This window comes from Clupea harengus, chromosome 10, assembly GCF_900700415.2.
Source record: "Clupea harengus chromosome 10, Ch_v2.0.2, whole genome shotgun sequence".
In the NCBI taxonomy this organism is placed as follows: domain Eukaryota; kingdom Metazoa; phylum Chordata; class Actinopteri; order Clupeiformes; family Clupeidae; genus Clupea; species Clupea harengus.
In genome coordinates this window covers 17660745-17678244 of record NC_045161.1, presented here as the reverse complement: position 1 = coordinate 17678244, position 17500 = coordinate 17660745, and the positions used below count along the sequence as shown (strand labels likewise).

Here is a 17500-nt window from a genome sequence, read left to right as displayed (position 1 = left end):
CACCTCACACACACAGATCCTTTCCAATGTCTCTCCACTGGAGAAGGTACCCGCCGACACACACAGACCTGACACACACACACAAGCACCTCACACAGCTAACAAACAGTGCAGGTTTTTGTAGGTTGAGCTGGGCTGCCCGTGTGTGTCATTTATTTTCTGTAGTCTGAGCTGTGTTTCAAAATCTCACGGCTGAGTGTGTGTGTGTGTGTGTGTGTGTGTGTGTGTGTGTGTGTGTGTGTGCTGATGTTTGATGTGAATACAATACTCTAATTGTGTGTGTGTGTGTGTTTGTGTGTGTGTGTGTCTGTGTGTGTGCGTGTGTGTGTGTGTGTGTGTGTGTGTGTGTGTGTGTGTGTGTGTGTGTGCGGCTGATGTGAATACTCTAATGACTCCAGAGACACCCTCGTAGTTTGAAAGTCCAAACTCTAAGCAGGACGCTTTTATGGGCCAGCGTTACTTAAAGCTGCAGAATTACTGAGTGAGTTTTTACTGCACTGCTACAGGACACCAGGGTAATATGCGGCAGAGACATGCACAGTTTAACATTTAAGAGTGTGGTTTTAGCGGCGGGGCGGGGGGCGGGGGGGGGGGGGAGCATAGATCAATGCTGGCTGAGGTGAATATGAAACTCTGAAGCCTCAGGCTTTAGGCAGACCCCCATCTGCCCAACATAAAAAACACACACACACCTGTTCACAACATTAACACACACACACATCTGATCACAACATTAACACACACACACACCTGACGACAACATTAACACACACACACCTGATCACACCATTAACACACACACACACACCTGATCACAACATTAGCACACACACAAACACCTGATCATAACATTAACACACACCCACACACCTATTCACAACATTAACACACACCTGATCACAACATCAACAGACACACACACCTGATCACAACATTAACACACACACCTGATCACAGCATTAACATTCACACCTGATTACAACATTAACACACACACACACCTGATCACAACATTAACACACACACACTCCCTCCCTCTCCCTTCCTCTGCCTCCGTCCTCTCCCTCCCTGTCCCTCCGTCCTGTGTGTGTGCAGGGCTACTACTTCCACACGGATAACCCCTATAAGGACTGGACCAACGCCTTTGAGGAGGGCGTGCGGAAGTCTCGTGAGGGCGACCTGCCCAATGCTGTCCTGCTGCTGGAGGCGGCCATATTGCAGGACCCACAGGACTCTGAGGTGAGACTTTCCCCACCAGCAGGGTTAGAGTCACCTCCAGCAAGAACACACTGCACTGGGTGAGAACCTCACAGAACTGAACACACTCCACTGTGTGAGAACCTCACAGAAATCCTCACAGGGACCTGTGCTCAGCTCTGAGTATGCTAACTCCCTCATTGACATGCACATGTCAATGAGGGAGTTAGCATACTCAGAGCTGAGTGCATGTCAATGAGGGAGTTAGCATACTCAGAGCTGAGTGCATGTCAATGAGGGGTTAGCATACTCAGAGCTGAGTGCATGTCAATGAGGGAGTTAGCATACTCAGAGCTGAGTGCATGTCAATGAGGGAGTTAGTATACTCAAGCAGTAGTATACTCAGGCATTGGTATACTCAGGCAGTGGTATACTCAAGCAGTAGTATACTCAGGCATTGGTATACTTAAGCAGTAGTATACTCAGGCATTGGTATACTCAAGCAGTAGTATACTCAGGCATTGGTATACTCAGGCAGTGGTATACTCAAGCAGTAGTATACTCAGGCATTGGTATTGGTATACCCCCCCCCCCCCCCCCCCAGATGGATCTGAATAACATGGTGTGTACCATGTGACGCTCTTCTGTGACCTTCATGGGACGTGCTAGAGTGAACCTCAGCTCCCAGCTCGCATTCAGCCCCTGTGTGTGTGTGTGTGTGTGTGTGTGTGTGTGTGTGTGTGTGTGTGTGTGTGTTGATTACAGAGCAACTCTAGTTGAAGTTTCTGTATCCTTCTCTCGTCAACGAAAAGAATAAATAGACTTACCTATACTTATCTCCGTTCTCAAAGTTTCTCGTATGTCTCGTTTCATCTCGTTAGCATCCAACAACTTTTTTCATTAACATTTTCATTGACAAAATGAATGTGGGAGGACGTGCTGTTTGGAGCTGTGTGTGTGTGTGTGGAGGACGTGCTGTTTTGAGCTGTGTGTGTTTGCCCTCTTAGTGACCTCTCTGTGACCTCTCTGAGCTGGCTGGCGGGTGTGAGCGGGAGTGTTATCTGCAGTGGGCCATTAAAGTAGAGCTAATAGGCTAATTGGCCGGCATCCCTGTGTCGTTAATCACCCTGAGTGAGATGGTGTCGGCCATCGGCACAAGCTCACCACTGCTCCTAAGGCATGAATCACCACGCTGTCCACAGGTACCTGGTTGGAGGCCAAGCTTCCCTGCAGTCTTCACCGCAGTTACCATTATACACCCCTAGGGGAGCGTTTAGTGCCCCACTCTACCTTTCCTCTCCATCTGTCTCTCCTTCTCTCCTTTTTCCCTCTCTCTCTGTCTTTATCTGTCTCTCCTTTCTCCCTCTATCTATCTTCATCTGTCTCTCCCTTTCTCTTCTCTATCTGTCCCTCTCTCCTTTCTTTTTTCTCTGTATTTGACTGTCTCTCCCTCTCCGTCTCTCCATCTCTCTCTCTGCTCACCATCGGTCTATCCCTCTCTCATTTCTCCCTCTCTCTCCATCTCTCTCTCTTCTCTCTGTCTGTCTATCCCACTCTCTGTCTCTCTCTTCTCTAATGTTGAGCTGTGCAGCCCTGCTGCTCGTGGTTCTCAGTCATGGTATTCACAGGCAGTCCGCGGTTAGTGTTAGGGTTAGGGTCAGGCTTGTGGTTCTCAGTCATGGTATTCACAGGCAGTCCGCGATTAGTGTTAGGGTTAGGGTCAGGCTTGTGGTTCTCAGTCCTGGTATTCACAGGCAGTCCTGGGTTAGGGTTAGGGTTAGTGTCATGGTTCTCAGTCATGGCATTCACAGGCAGCAGCTGGTTCTGACTCAAGTCTGGTGTGGATCTTCAGTGCCCAATCTGAGCCAGATCTGAGCCAGACCTGAGCCAGACCTGAGCCAGACCTGAGCCAGCTGGTCAGGGTTTGCCCCAAACTCTATGAAAGGACTAGAGTACTAGACCAGTGTACCAAACCAGTGTGAGTGTGTACCAAACCAGTGTGAGTGTGTGTACCAAACCAGTGTGAGTGTGTACCAAACCAGTGTGAGTGTGTACCAAACCAGTGTGAGTGTGTACCAAACCAGTGTGAGTGTGTGCCAAACCAGTGTGGGTGTGTACCAAACCAGTGTGAGTGTGTGCCAAACCAGTGTGGGTGTGTACCAAACCAGTGTGAGTGTGTGCCAAACCAGTGTGGGTGTGTACCAAACCAGTGTGAGTGTGTGCCAAACCAGTGTGGGTGTGTACCAAACCAGTGTGAGTGTGTGTGCCAAACCAGTGTGAGTGTGTGCCAAACCAGTGTGGGTGTGTACCAAACCAGTGTTGGTGTGTACCAAACCAGTGTGAGTGTGTGTGCCAAACCAGTAAGGGAGCGTGTGCATTACTCTAAACGTTGAACATGACGCTGGTACTGTAACTGAATAGTGCCTCATAGACAGTAATCCACGAGTCTCTCCTAATGCTGATGCCCAGAGCATCTCCTGGGGCAGGCTGTGGGTCTCTCCTAATGCTGATGCCCAGAGCATCTCCTGGGGCAGGCTGTGGGTCTCTCCTAATGCTGATGCCCAGAGCATCTCCTGGGGCAGGCTGGCCCTCCATCTCACTCTCCTGTATGGTTTGTTTTCCAGGCATGGCAGGTGCTGGGGAACACACAAGCAGAGAACGAGAACGAGCAGGCAGCGATTGTCTCCCTCCAGAGGTAAGGAGGTGTTACTGCAGGGCATGCAAGGGTCAAACGCAGACGCGCATTTAAACAAAGACCTCAGCTCTTTCTCTCTCTCTCTCTTCATCTCTCTATATATCTCTCTGTCTGTCTCTCTCCCTAATCTGGCTAGTTAACCCCAGTAGATAAGATTTTCAGTGTTCATATGTAACTAATCTGGCTAGTTAACCCCAGTAGATAAGATCTTCAGTGTTCTTCTGTAACTAATCTGGCTAGTTAACCCCAGTAGATAAGATCTTCAGTGTTCTTCTGTAACTAATGTGGCTAGTTAACCCCAGTAGATAAGATCTCCAGTGTTCATATGTAACTAATGTGGCTAGTTAACCCCAGTAGATAAGATCTCCAGTGTTCATGTCGCCATGGTAGCAGTATGAGGAGGAGCAGCAGTGTGTGTGTGTGTGTGAGGTGAGAATGGAAATCATTCTGAGTATTTACTTCTGGTAAACAACACGTGAACACACACCTCTGGGAACAAACAGCAGAGAGGAAATCAAGCACACAATATCTCTTTCTCTCTCACACACACACACACACACACACACACACACACACACACAGACAAACACGATCTTTCTCTCTCTCACTCACACACACCCACAATCAAACACAATATATCTCTCACACACACACACAGACACACACAGAGAGAACACACACACACAGACACACATTTCAGGAGGCAGGGCTGGGGGCTGCTTACTGAGAAACCATAATCTTTGCCATTGTTCCAGAGGTTGAACACACCAACCTGTTTTAACTTACAGACACACACTCACTGTAGTGTGTTTTAATTCATCATCTTTGACATTTGTGGGGCGATTACAGTCCAAACGGCTCTGTCGTTTTAGAGAATGGAACACTCTTTCTCTCTCCCTCTCTCTCTCACACAGACACACACACACACACACACACACTTGTGGTTTTAGAGAATGGCACCCACTGTTGTTAGCAGCCAAACACTCTCATTCCTGCAATATGATAGATTTTCATTTGTTTAAAACAGGATTGTAGATTACATTCTTCACAGGTTGTTTTTGAGCATGGCCCCATTGTGTAAGGGAGTGTTATCAGCGCAGGCCCCATTGTGTAAGGGAGTGTTATCAGCCCAGGATGAATAAGGATTACAGCCAGGACACAGTTAAAGCCCAGCGTCTGTGCGTCTTTGTGTGTGTGTGTGGGTATATGTATTTGTGTGTGTGGAGGGGGTGTGCGTGAATGTATGTGTTATTATGTGTGTGTGTGTGGGTATATGCATGTGTGTGTTTGGGTGCGTGTATGAGTGCGTGTGCTGCAGTCAGATACTTCAACAGTAAAATATCAGCAGTCTGGTCTGCGCAGTGGAGCTTTAGCATTTATGTAAGTAGCAGAATGCTGATGTGTGTGTGTGTGTGTGTGTGTGTGTGTGTGTGTGTGTGTGTGTGTGTGTGTGTGTGTGTGTGTGTGTGTGTGTGTGTGCGTGCGTGCGTGCGTGCGTGCGTGCGTGCGTGCGTGCGTGCGTGCGTGCGTGCGTGCGTGCGTGCGTGCGTGTGTGTGTATGTGTAACATTTATGTAAGTAGCAGAATGCTGAGGACCAAAGCAGGCCACTTCAGTCAGTCAGGCTTCGCAGAAACACAGGCCACTCAGTGAAACTAACATCAACATTTCTGACGAGAGATGAATCTTATTTTGGGTTGTGACATCATCTCTGAAATGTCCTGGTGATAGTTGCTGGTTTGAGGTCTGCCAGCACCTATCACCTTCACCTGTGTTAGTTACAGTAGTGAGTGTCTTTTACTCACTCACACATGAACTAAAGTTACCATGGCTCTGTGTGTGTGTGTGTGTGTGTGTGTGTGTGTGTGTGTGTGTGTGTGTGTGTGTGTGTGTGTGTGTGTGTGTGTGTGTGTCTGTCTGCAGGTGTCTGGAGCTGCACCCCAACCACCTGGCGGCGCTGCTGTCGCTGGCGGCGAGCCTGACCAACACTGGCATGCGACAGGACGCATGCGAGGCCCTGCTGCGCTGGCTGCGCCACAACCCTAAATACAAACACATCCTCAAGGGCCACACACACCTCCACCTGCCCGCCTCCCCCCTCACGCAGAGGAGGCTGTCCCGCGTCTCCAACAACAACAGCAGGTGAGAACACACACACACACACTTATAAACACACACGCACACACACTTAGAAACACGTGCAGTAAACACACACACACACACACTTATAAACACACACATACACACACACGCTGATAAACATGTGCAGCAAACACACACACACATGCCGTAAGCACACACATTCACACATACGCAAACTGTCAGGAGCAGAACTCCAAAAGGACACGGTCCAAGGGCATGGCGCACTCTAATGCCCTGTCTGAAATGCTGCCTGTCAACCACCATTAGATGCCAACCTGCCCATCAACATCTCTTTCTCCCTCTCTCTCTCTCTCTCTCTCTCTTCTCTCTCTCTCTCTTTGTGCATAGTCTGAGTTTGTGTGTGTGAGAGCATTGTGAGTGAGAGTGTGTTGGTGTGTTGTGTGTGTTGGTTTCCTTTCTTTTTATAAACTTAGTGTTTCATCATTGTTGGTTTTATAGTTATCTGTTATGGAAGAGTTTTCAAAGCGGAGTTTTGTTGTTGTTTTGTTGTGGTTTTGTTGTTCCCCCTCAGGGAGCCATGGAATTAGTTGCCTTTCTGATCCATCAGTAACAAAAAAAGGAAGTTGTGATGGCCGTCGCTGGAAGTTGACCCAATTTCAAATGTTCCGCCTTTCATCAGCGATGATGCGTTCAAAAGAGAACCGTATTGTTGTGGAAAATGTGCCAGTACGATGAGGGTGGTTCCATTGGGTTGTCAGAACCCTGCTTTAAAACATGCATTGTTTTTTATGAGACAAGTGTTTATGTTTTTGAATGAGTCTACCAAAGACTGTTGGTTTCGATGTGCTGTCTAAACAAAAGCGATTCCATCTTAAAAAGCATTTAACCGCGATCAGAAAAAAAGAAAAAGGCTGGTTCAAAGAGATGTGTAAAAGTTTAGACACTATGTGGTGTGTCTTCTTTCTTTCCCTTTTTTCTCTGTTTCTTTCCTCTCTGTGCTCATGGGGTTTTAAAGGGCGTTAATGGGGCAAGAGATTGGGGAAAGCGGGTCTTATTTGCAGAAACGATGAGAGTTAAGCAAATCAGTGTGTGTTTCGTACAGGAAACGCACACGGATGAATATAACGAAACAGACTGGGGGTTATCGTGAGATAGGGAAACACTTTCTTAGCCATGGCTCAAACGTTAGTGCTGGGGTTTGCTGTGGTCTTTGCCCCTGCTCTGGCCAGTTAACGTTTTAGCGAAGTGGGAAATAGAGAAGGGACGTTGTTTAGCGCTGAGGGCTGAAATAGGGGATTCTGTGTTTGTGTTCGCTCCTAATAGGTGTGTTGTAGGAGTTATTTTTTTCAGAACGTTTATCAAAGGCTTCAGACAGTTGATTAAGACATCTTAATTTTTGGAGGAGACTGGAATTTTACTATTGATTTTACTCAAGATAGGAATATTGAAGAACCACATCCTCTATCTGTAAGTGTTTTAGAGAGTGTAGTTATCTCAATGGATCATATGGATGTTTGGAGGGAAAAGAATACAGGTGTTAGGCAATATACCTGGACAAAAGCCTCTATAGATTGAATATACGCTGCCAGGCTAGACTTAAAATGGAACTCAGCTGGGGTACAATTTATTGGTATTTATTTAGGCAATGATGACTACAAAATGAAAAACTGGGAGGGGTTGGTAGATAAGATCTGTGCTTGGTTGTCTACTACCTCAGCTGTCATACGAGAGAGTTTTGATTCTGAATAACCTCATTGAATAGGCTTTGATTCTGAATAACCTCATTGAATAGTTTTGATTCTGAATAACCTCATTGAATAGGCTTTGTGGCATCGAAAGCCTATTCTGGACCCACCTAAGGAGCTGTTGGATGATGATGGTCGACTTTTTCTGGTTGGGTGAAAGCAGCTGTTTTATATCTACCTGACGGAAGTAGGAATGCAGTGTTTCAAAAAGCTAATGACAGAAATCCAAAATGTGGTCCCAGATGAGGCAAAACATTGCTTCCTGTCCCCGATGGACTTGTCAGTTTCGGGTGAGACCTGCTATAGGAGAGTGGGAAGAAGGGCAAGGTGTGCTCCTCTTGAAACATCACAATTGTCAACGTTCCACAGTTTAAAGCAAGAAGGCATTGTATCAGGTGTGTGTGAAGGTGAGGAATATCAAGGCCCTCTCCGGTTTGAGGGAGTCGATGTGGTGTGAGTTTTTTGGATCAACTGCCCCAAAGGCAGTTGCCGCAGTGTCCAATTAAAAAAGAATGGAGCAATAGCTACAAACAGATCCAGTCTAGGACACTGTCTGTTTCCCACTCTCTCTCACTCTCTCTCTCTCTCACACCCTTTCTCTCCCTCTCTGTCTCCCTCTCTCTAATCTCCTGCTGTGTGCTCCCCAGTTCTCTCCTGCCGGAGTTGAAGGAGTTGTTTCTGGAGGCGTCTCAGCACTCAGACTCCATTGACCCTGACCTGCAGACGGGATTGGGCGTCCTGTACAACCTCAGTCACGAGTTCAACAAGGCCGTGGATGCCTTTAACGCAGCACTCTCCGTCAGACCAGAGGTGTGTATCTCTCACACACACACACACACACACACACACACACGCACACACACACACTCACACACACACGCACATACACACACAAATATACTTACACACATTCTAATAACACACACGTACACACATACACACACACACACACACACATACTTACACACATTCATACCCGCACACACGTACACATACACGCTAACACACACACATACATTCATACTCACACATACACAAATACTTACACACAGTCATACTCACACACACATACACACACATACTTACACACATTCATACTCACACACACACAAATACTTACACACATTCATACTCACACACACATACACACACACACATACTTACACACATTCATACTCACACACACACAAATACTTACACACAACTATACTCCCACACACATACACACACACACTAACACACACATAGACACACACACACACTTACACACCTTCAGACTCACACACACATATACACACATTCATACTCACACACACATATACATACATACTTACACACATTCATATTCACACACACATATACACACATTCATACTCATACACACATATACATACATACTTACACACATTCTCACTCGTTCTCAGGGGAGAAATAGGGGCAGAGGATGACGGAGAGAGAACGGCAGAAGAGAGGGAGAGAGAGAGATGGAGAGAGATGAAGGCAGTGAACAAGGGAGAAAAGAGAGAGAGAGAGAGAAAAAGAGAGCGAGAGAGAGAGAGGGGGAGAGAGAGGGAGGCAGTGAAGTATGAATAGGCGTCAGACTTAGCCTCAGTGTGTGTACATGTATGTGTGTGCTATTAGTGTGAATGTGTGTACGTGTGTGTTTGTGTGCTATTAATATGTGTGTGTGTGTGTACATGTGAGTCTGGTACATGGATATGGCACTGGCAGAGACAACGCAGAAGCCAAAGAAGCATGTAGACTGACAAGGTAGAGAAATATTACAAGATTTTACACAAATATGACTGCATAGTTTTATTAATTGTGACATCAGAGATGAACGCTAACATGACCAAAAGATTGGCAATTTTAGTTTGGCTGAAATACCGCTTGTGTTTTCAGCCTATATGGCCTACATTGTTTTCTAAGTGTTTGAATGTGGAGTATGTGCAATCTAATAAAAAGTTGTTGGCGCCATGATAAAGGCACATATTTGGCATTAGACAGTGTAATTTATTATAAGCTAACTGAGTTAGGTTTTCAAGGTTGCAAACTTCCAAGGCTTATTTGGCGTGAAATTGACGAAGACTACACATCTCAGGGATGAGACAGGGATGACACCAATAAGGTCACAGCCTACATCGCATCCTTTCATAAATAACATTGGCAGGGATGTTTATGATGAAAAACTAGCGAGTCGACAACTTTCCTAACACAGCCAAACATCAAGCAAGCGCAACACAAGACATAGCAAGACAGCTAATACGTTATTACTGACTAGTCCAACAGAAAGAAGGCCAGCTCGGCATCTGACTTGCATCCTTCTGTCTCTTTTAGCTCTCGCCAACAAGTAAAAGCCAATCCGAGACTGACTCTTTGTTCGATCACTTGTTCGTGTTACTCTCTTTTTCTCTTCCTCGCTTCCTCCAACAACGTCTTCCTCGATTTCTTCGTCGCCTTTGCCATGATGTCAGACAGAGAATCCTGCGCTAGCTTCCTCTCATAGCAGCAGAAGGGGCTAATTGTTGTTGTTGCGTGAGGTGTGTGTGTGTGTGTGTGTGTGTGTTTGTGTGTGTGTGGGCGTGTGTGTGTGCCATAAAGCATTACGTAGTAGGGATGCACGATATTGAATTTTAGCCGATATCCGATATGCCGATATTTACAAGCTCATTTTGGCCGATTGCCGATGCCGATACCGATATATACACCTCTGCTTTTTAATTATTCAAAAGTCTCTCCTGTACTAGAATTAATCTGTTATTATGACATGGTATTGCTGTAGATACAGGATATTTAAAAACTTGATTTGTATCATTTTAGAAATAGACATTCACTCATGAAACTATTGAAATTATTTCAAATATGGCAGATTTATTTATATTTTCACGTCACAATTTTCATACTTGAACAGTACCAACTTGAACAACTACACTCTGGAAATGCAACTTGGCTAACTTGGAAAGCTAACGTTGGTTAACTGACTTACAGTTTAATAACATTCCTTCTAGGATTTCTAGACTAATCTATGTAAGGTTATTGTCAAGTTAGCTATATAAATTCAATATATGCAAAAGTAAGCCATGTACAGATAGCGTGGGCTCGTGACATAACGTTTCACATCCCGTCAAATGAGATCATCAACTTCGCTGGTGTCAAGTAGCATGCAAGCTAACTAGCTAGTGTTGTCTAGCTAACTAGCAACTTATTAACTTCTATTAGCGCGCGACAGGTAATGTTGCAAAGCGTTGCACGCGGGTGGTCTGCATCTATGCATGTAACCTACGTTACGGCCAAGCTGTCGTCTCCTCTTCCATCTCCTGAAAAGTTTCCTGATAAATAGCATGTCAACATCCTCTGATACTGTGAAGTACTGCCACACAGCCGAGTTGTTGGCGCTCATAGTAACCAAAACATTTGCTTCGCGTGCGCATAATTTGAACGTCACTTTATCGGCCAGGTACATCGGCAGAAATGTTCATATCTGCAGATGCCGATAATTAAGTTTTGAAGCTTTTATCTGCAGATACCGATGTCGTGCCGATATTATCGTGCATCCCTATTACGTAGTTCTCACCAGAGGTGTCACACCCTGTCCACCAAAGTTAAATAGTACATTATTACAAGTCAGTGTACACATATGTGTATTTGAGTGTGTGTGTGTGTTTATTAATGTGAGTGTGTACATGTGTGCATTCATATGTGTATGTGAGTGTGTACATTTACGTGTGTACATTTACGTGTGTGTGTGTGTGCGTTGTCAGGACTACCTGCTGTGGAATCGCCTGGGGGCTACGCTTGCAAACGGGGACCGGAGTGAGGAGGCGGTGGAGGCCTACACCCGCGCCCTCCAGCTCCACCCAGGCTTCATCCGCTCACGCTACAACCTGGGGATCAGCTGCATCAACCTGGGGGCTCACAGGTTAGAGAGAGACACACACACACACACACACACACACATAAACATCCACACCCGCGCCCTCCAGCTCCAACCAGGATTCATCTCCTCACACTACAACCTGGGCATCAGCACACACACACACACACACACACACACACACAGACACACACACACACACACACACACACACAGACACTCTCACACACACACACACAATTTCTCTCTCACACACACACACCCGCACCAGTCAGAGTGAGAAAGGGTTTAAGTGATGAGTGGTTATGTGTTCTATGAATGTTTGAGAGCCTGTCTAATCAAGTTATAGGAAGTCAAACGTGGTCATGAAATAAGCATTGCAGATGATGAAACTTGGCTGTGTGTGTGTGAGAGAGAGAGTTTGTGTGTGTGTATGTGTGTGTGAGTGAGTCTGTGTGTATGTATGTGTGTGTGTGTGCAGATGATGAAACTTACATGGAGATTAGACTTCAGAACTGATTTCATGAATATCACATGACTGAGCCCCTCTTCACACTACGCAGTCTGCCACACACAAACACAAGAACACATAGACACACACACACATCCACTCATGCACGCCATCTGATTGGCTCCCTCATGCTCCTGAGGGTCTGTGTATGTGTGTCTATGTGGGTTCTTGTGTGTGTGTGTGTGTGTGTTTGTATGTGTGTTCTTGTGTTTTTGTTTGAGTATATGTGTTTGTGTGTGTGTGTGTGTGTGTGTGTGTTTGTGTGTGTGTCCTTCTGTTTGTGTGTGTGTATGTGTATGTGTGTGTATTTTTGTGTGTGCACGGACGCAAGACACTGCTTCCTTGACTGTAAGCCCATAATGATTTGTTGAACTGCATAAATATATTGGGCTATTTAGAATATTTCACTCATAATGAAACTTGACTTGTAATGTGGAATCAAATTAGGTATATAAAATGTGCATGTGTGTGTGTGTTTGTGTGTGTATGTGTCTGTGTGTTCATGTGTTCATGTGTGTGTGTGTATATGTTCACGTGTGTGTGTATGTGTTCACATGTGTGTGTGTGTATGTGTTCATGTGTGTGTGTGTGTGTGTGTATGTGTTCATATGTGTGTGTGTGTATGTGTTCATGTGTGTGTATGTGTTCATGTGTGTGTATGTGTTCGTGTGTGTGTATGTGTTCACATGTGTGTGTGTATGTGTTCATGTGTGTGTATGTGTTCATGTGTGTGTTCATGTGTGTGTGTGTGTTCATGTGTGTGTGTTGTGTGTGTGTGTGTGTGTGTATATTGATGTGTGTTTGCGTGTGTGTTCATGTGTGTGTGTGTGCTCATGTGTGTGTGTGTGTGTGTGTGTTAATGTGTGTGTGTGTGTGTATATTGATGTGTGTTTGTGTGTGTGTTCAAGTGTGTGTGTGTGCTCATGTGTGTGTGTGTGTGTTGTGTGTGTTAATGTGTGTGTGTGTGTGTGTATATTGATGTGTGTTTGTGTGTGTGTTCATGTGTGTGTGTGTGTGTTAATGTGTATGTTCATGTGTGTGTGTGTGCAGGGAGGCAGCGAGTAACTTCCTGACGGCGCTGAGCCTCCAGAGGAAGAGCCGCAGCAGCCAGCTGGCGCAGCAGGTGATGTCGGGGAGCATCTGGGCGGCGCTGCGCATCGCCCTCTCCCTGATGGACCAGCCCGAGCTCTTCCAGGCCGCCAACATTGGGGACCTGGACCACCTCATGCGCGCTTTCAACATGGACATGTGATTGGCCCCGCTCCCCCCGTCCCTCCGCAACACCCCGCCGTCTGCACCAATGAGAGTAGACAAACCCTTTACCTGTGGGAGGAGCATAGGTTTGAGGGCGGGGTTTGGATTTGTTTGTTTGTTTGTTTTTTAGTTTATCTGTTTCCTGCGTACCACTGTAGCATAGCTCTGACTGCTGTAGATAGGGTTCCTGAACAGCAGCAGAAGTGAATTGGCCTTAGAGAACTTATCTAGAACTAGAGCTTAGAGCCTAGAGCCAAAGCCAGGCAGTAGAACTGCACAGCACCTTACAAGCGGAACTGGAGAGACGGAGCGCTGACCTTTAACTTAGGGGTCGAGAGGTCATGTTGTATTTGTCCATCATGGGATGCCCTCTGACCTCTTTAGTGTTTACCTGCTGTCGTCCTGGAGATGTCGCGCTGCATGAGTCGAGACCCCTCCTGGATCAGGTTTTTAGAATGTTCTAGAATATTCCTCTGCTCTCTTCCTGTTTCTCTAATCCTGATGATCCCACACACAAACACACACACACACACTCACTCACACACACACACTAACCCTTCCCGTTTCTCTAATCCTGACGATCCCACTGCCACTGGCCAGACCACAGGCACAGCCTTACACACACACACACACACACACACACACACTTCCTGTAGCTAGCTGTCTGGAGTGAAAGCCTTACTCCAGGTGCATGCCATATTTATCCTTCTCTGACTCTGGAGACCTCTGGTACAAACGTAAGCCATCTCCTGCCTCTGGATGCAGGTATACTCCACACACACACACACACACACACACACACACACACACACACACACACACACACACAGACACAGACACACACACAGACACCTACACACAAACAGACACAGACACACAGAGACACACACACACACACACATGCACACACACACACACACACACACACACACACAGACACGCACACTGACATCTACACACAGAGTAGTCATGTGGTCTACTGCCAACTCTCTGTGGAGCTCTAGGCTGGTTAGTTGTTTAACAGCATATGCATGTTGAAGAGTAGACTAGGTACACACACACACAGCTCTGCCTGTTCTAGTATATATACACACACACACACACAGCTCAGCCTCCTTTAGTAGAGGCACACACACACACACACAGCTCTGCCTGTTCTGCACCTAGAATGAGAACTCCAGTCCGACGCTGCTTCCTTTAGAGTTACTGCTGTGGAGGAGCAGCTTGTGTCCTTATGGCAGTGATCCATAGATCCTTATGGCAGTGATCCATAGATCCTTATGGCAGTGATCCATAGATCCTTATGGCAGGGATCCATTGATCCTTAAGGCAGGGATCCATTGATCCTTAAGATCCTGACTGCTGTCTCTGGCTGAATATGAGACTAGAACTTTCCTGTCTGTCCCTGAGCTAGAGGGATGAGATTCACCATGCGTCCACCATCTTGAGTTTCATCTCATCTCCTCTCATGTCTCTATAATGCTGTATGACTCTATGATGATGTATGTTTCTATGACGATGTATGACTATGATGCAATATGTTTCTATGACGATGTAAGACTCGATGATCCTGTATGACTCTATAATGCTGTATGACTCTATGATGATGTATGTTTCTATGACGATGTATGACTATGATCATATATGTTTCTATGACGATGTATGACTCTACGATCCTGTATTACTCTATAATGCTGTATGACTCTATGATGATGATGTGTGTGTGTGTGTGTGTGTGTGTGTGTGTGTGTGTAGTTACTCGGTGTTGGGGGTCGAAGTGTGTGTGTAGGGACTCTGTGTTGGAGGGTGAGGTGTGTGTGTGTACCGACTTGGTGTCAAAAGGTGAGGTGTATGTGTGTGGTGACTCGGTGTCAGGGGAGAGGTATGTGTGTGTGTATAGTGACCCGGTATCGCGAGTGTGTGTGTGTGGGTAGTTACTCTGTGTCAGGGGTGAGGTGTGTGTGTGTGTGTGTGTAGTGACTCGGTTTCGGGGGTGAAGTGTTTTTGTGTGTGTATTGACTCGTGTCAGGGGTCAGGTGTGTGTGTAGTGACTTGGTTTCAGTGGTGAGGTGTGTGTGTGTGTTTAATGACTCTGTGTCTGGGGTGAGGTGTGTGTGTGTGTAGTGACTCGGTGTCGGGGTGAGGTGTGTGTGTGTTTAGTGACTCGGGGTCGGGGTGAGATGTATGTGTGTGTGTGTGGTGACTCGGTGTTGGGGGTGAGGTGTGTGTGTGTTTAGTGACTCTGGGTCGGGTTGAGATGTGTGTGTGTGTGTGTGTGTGTGTGTGTGTGTGTGTGTAGTGACTCGTGTCGAGGTGAGTGATGGTTGGCGGTTGACAGCTAAAGGCTGCGGCTGCAGTGATGCTGATGTGGCGTTGTCCATATTTCATGTCACTCAGACACACACACACACACACACTCAGACATCTCCATACATTCTGGAGGAAGACACTCAGCAGATAGAACATCAGCTAGGCAGATACACAGAACACCTGATGTATGTGTGTGTGTGTGTGTGTGTGTGTGTGTGTTTGTGTTTGTGTGTCTCTAAGGAGAGAGGTATTCGGGCAGTACTGCTGCTTCAGCATCTCTGACAGACAGAAGAGTGGCAGGAGAAGGAGAGGAGGAGGGAGAGAGGAGGGAGAAGACCAAATGCATTTAATACCAAGCTGCACCAACATGGTGAAGAGAGGACAGTCTGGAGTCACATGTGTCCTCACAGTCATGTGTGAGATTATGTTTGTTGTGAGTTGTGTGTGTGAGATTAGATGTGTGTTTCTTTTTGTGTGATGAGGTTAGCTTGTTTGTCCTGTGATGACCTGCCTGTGTGTGTGTGATGAGGTTAGCATGTGTTTGAGTGTGTGTGTGTGTGTGTGTGTGTGTGTGTGATGAGGTTAGCATGTGTTTGAGAGTGTGTGTGTGTGTGTTGAGGTTAGCATGTGTTTGTCTTTAGTTAAGAATGGAGATATCTCTCTCCATTATGTAAGTCTGATAGGGTACAGGCCTGGTGTCAGAGTCGTGTATGTGTGTGTGTGTGTGTGCTGAGATCCTCCTGCTGACGTTCTGCTGTAGAGGCTTCGGTTCTGCACTGGCATCTGGACAGCCCCGTTCTGTACCGCTCTGTTTTCTTCTAGTAGTTTCCGTCGCCTCAGGGGTGGGGGTCTAGCGAGACGCATGTTCCACCCCCACTCGGCGCGGGCAGCCTGCATGACGGCCTGTGGAGCCCCTCCTCACCTGCCTCTCATCACCTGACACTCCTCACCTGCCTCTCCTCACCTGACACTCCTCACCTGCCTCTCCTCACCTGCATGTATTCCCATTAGCCTCCACTGCTCCCTTTACCTAGGTCACATATCGTCAAGATGAATTGCAATATTTTACTGCACAATGCTCTTTCTATATGACATGCTGTATATCTCAACTACTCAGAATGTACTGTACGGAGTTAAACTAGATATTTACTAGTCTACTTACATATCTTATTCACAGTATACTCAAGCACTGCAAATATCTCCAGGATATATATATATATATATATATATGAAAGTAATCTTTTCAAATAAACCCTTGTAATATATTTCTGTGTACGTGTCGTTTGTTTCTAATCTGTGATATGACGTGTTTCGCTGTTAGCCTGAACAGAGGCTGACTCTGGGCAACGTCCTGGTCTGACATGGTGTGGATCAGAGCCGGACCAGAGCCGTTTTAGAGCCAGATCAGAGCCAGACCAGAGCCGTATTAGAGCCGGATGAGGCCCGTAGCTATGAAGTTGGGTTGGGTTGGGTGGCTGCAGTAATCACAGTGTGTTGTAGGGTTAGGATTAGGCTGTGATCCCAGTATGTAAATGCCAGAGCCCTGAACACTGACACAGGATTCACCGTCAGAGCTCAAACGACTCCATATTGACACGGGATTCACCGTCATATCTCAGACAACTCCACATTGACATAGGATTTACAGTCAGAGCTCATACAACTCCAGCAACATCAACCCTCCGACAGGAAGCTCCTCTCGCTCCAGACTCGGCCTTCATCGTCTCTTCCTCTATCTCTACTCCTACTCTCCGCTCTGCACCTCCCTACTCTCATCTCTGCACCTCCCTACTCTCATTTCTGCACCTCCCTA

At 46.4% G+C, this 17500-nt stretch overlaps 1 protein-coding gene across 4 annotated transcripts in view; it reads left to right on the top strand.

Moving 5' to 3' along the window:
• pex5la (peroxisomal biogenesis factor 5-like a) overlaps nt 1-14220 on the top strand; it is an 83040-nt gene extending 68820 nt beyond the window's left edge. For all 4 annotated transcript variants that reach the window (XM_031574227.2, XM_031574225.2, XM_031574226.2 and 1 more), the window contains 6 exons: nt 1096-1239; nt 3822-3892; nt 5814-6032; nt 8386-8548; nt 11500-11657; nt 13174-14220. In XM_031574227.2, coding sequence (XP_031430087.1) covers nt 1096-1239; nt 3822-3892; nt 5814-6032; nt 8386-8548; nt 11500-11657; nt 13174-13375 — 957 coding nt within the window. In that variant the 3' untranslated portion in view covers nt 13376-14220. The remainder of the gene's footprint in view (nt 1-1095; nt 1240-3821; nt 3893-5813; nt 6033-8385; nt 8549-11499; nt 11658-13173) is intronic.
• Nucleotides 14221-17500: the final 3280 nt, after the last annotated feature.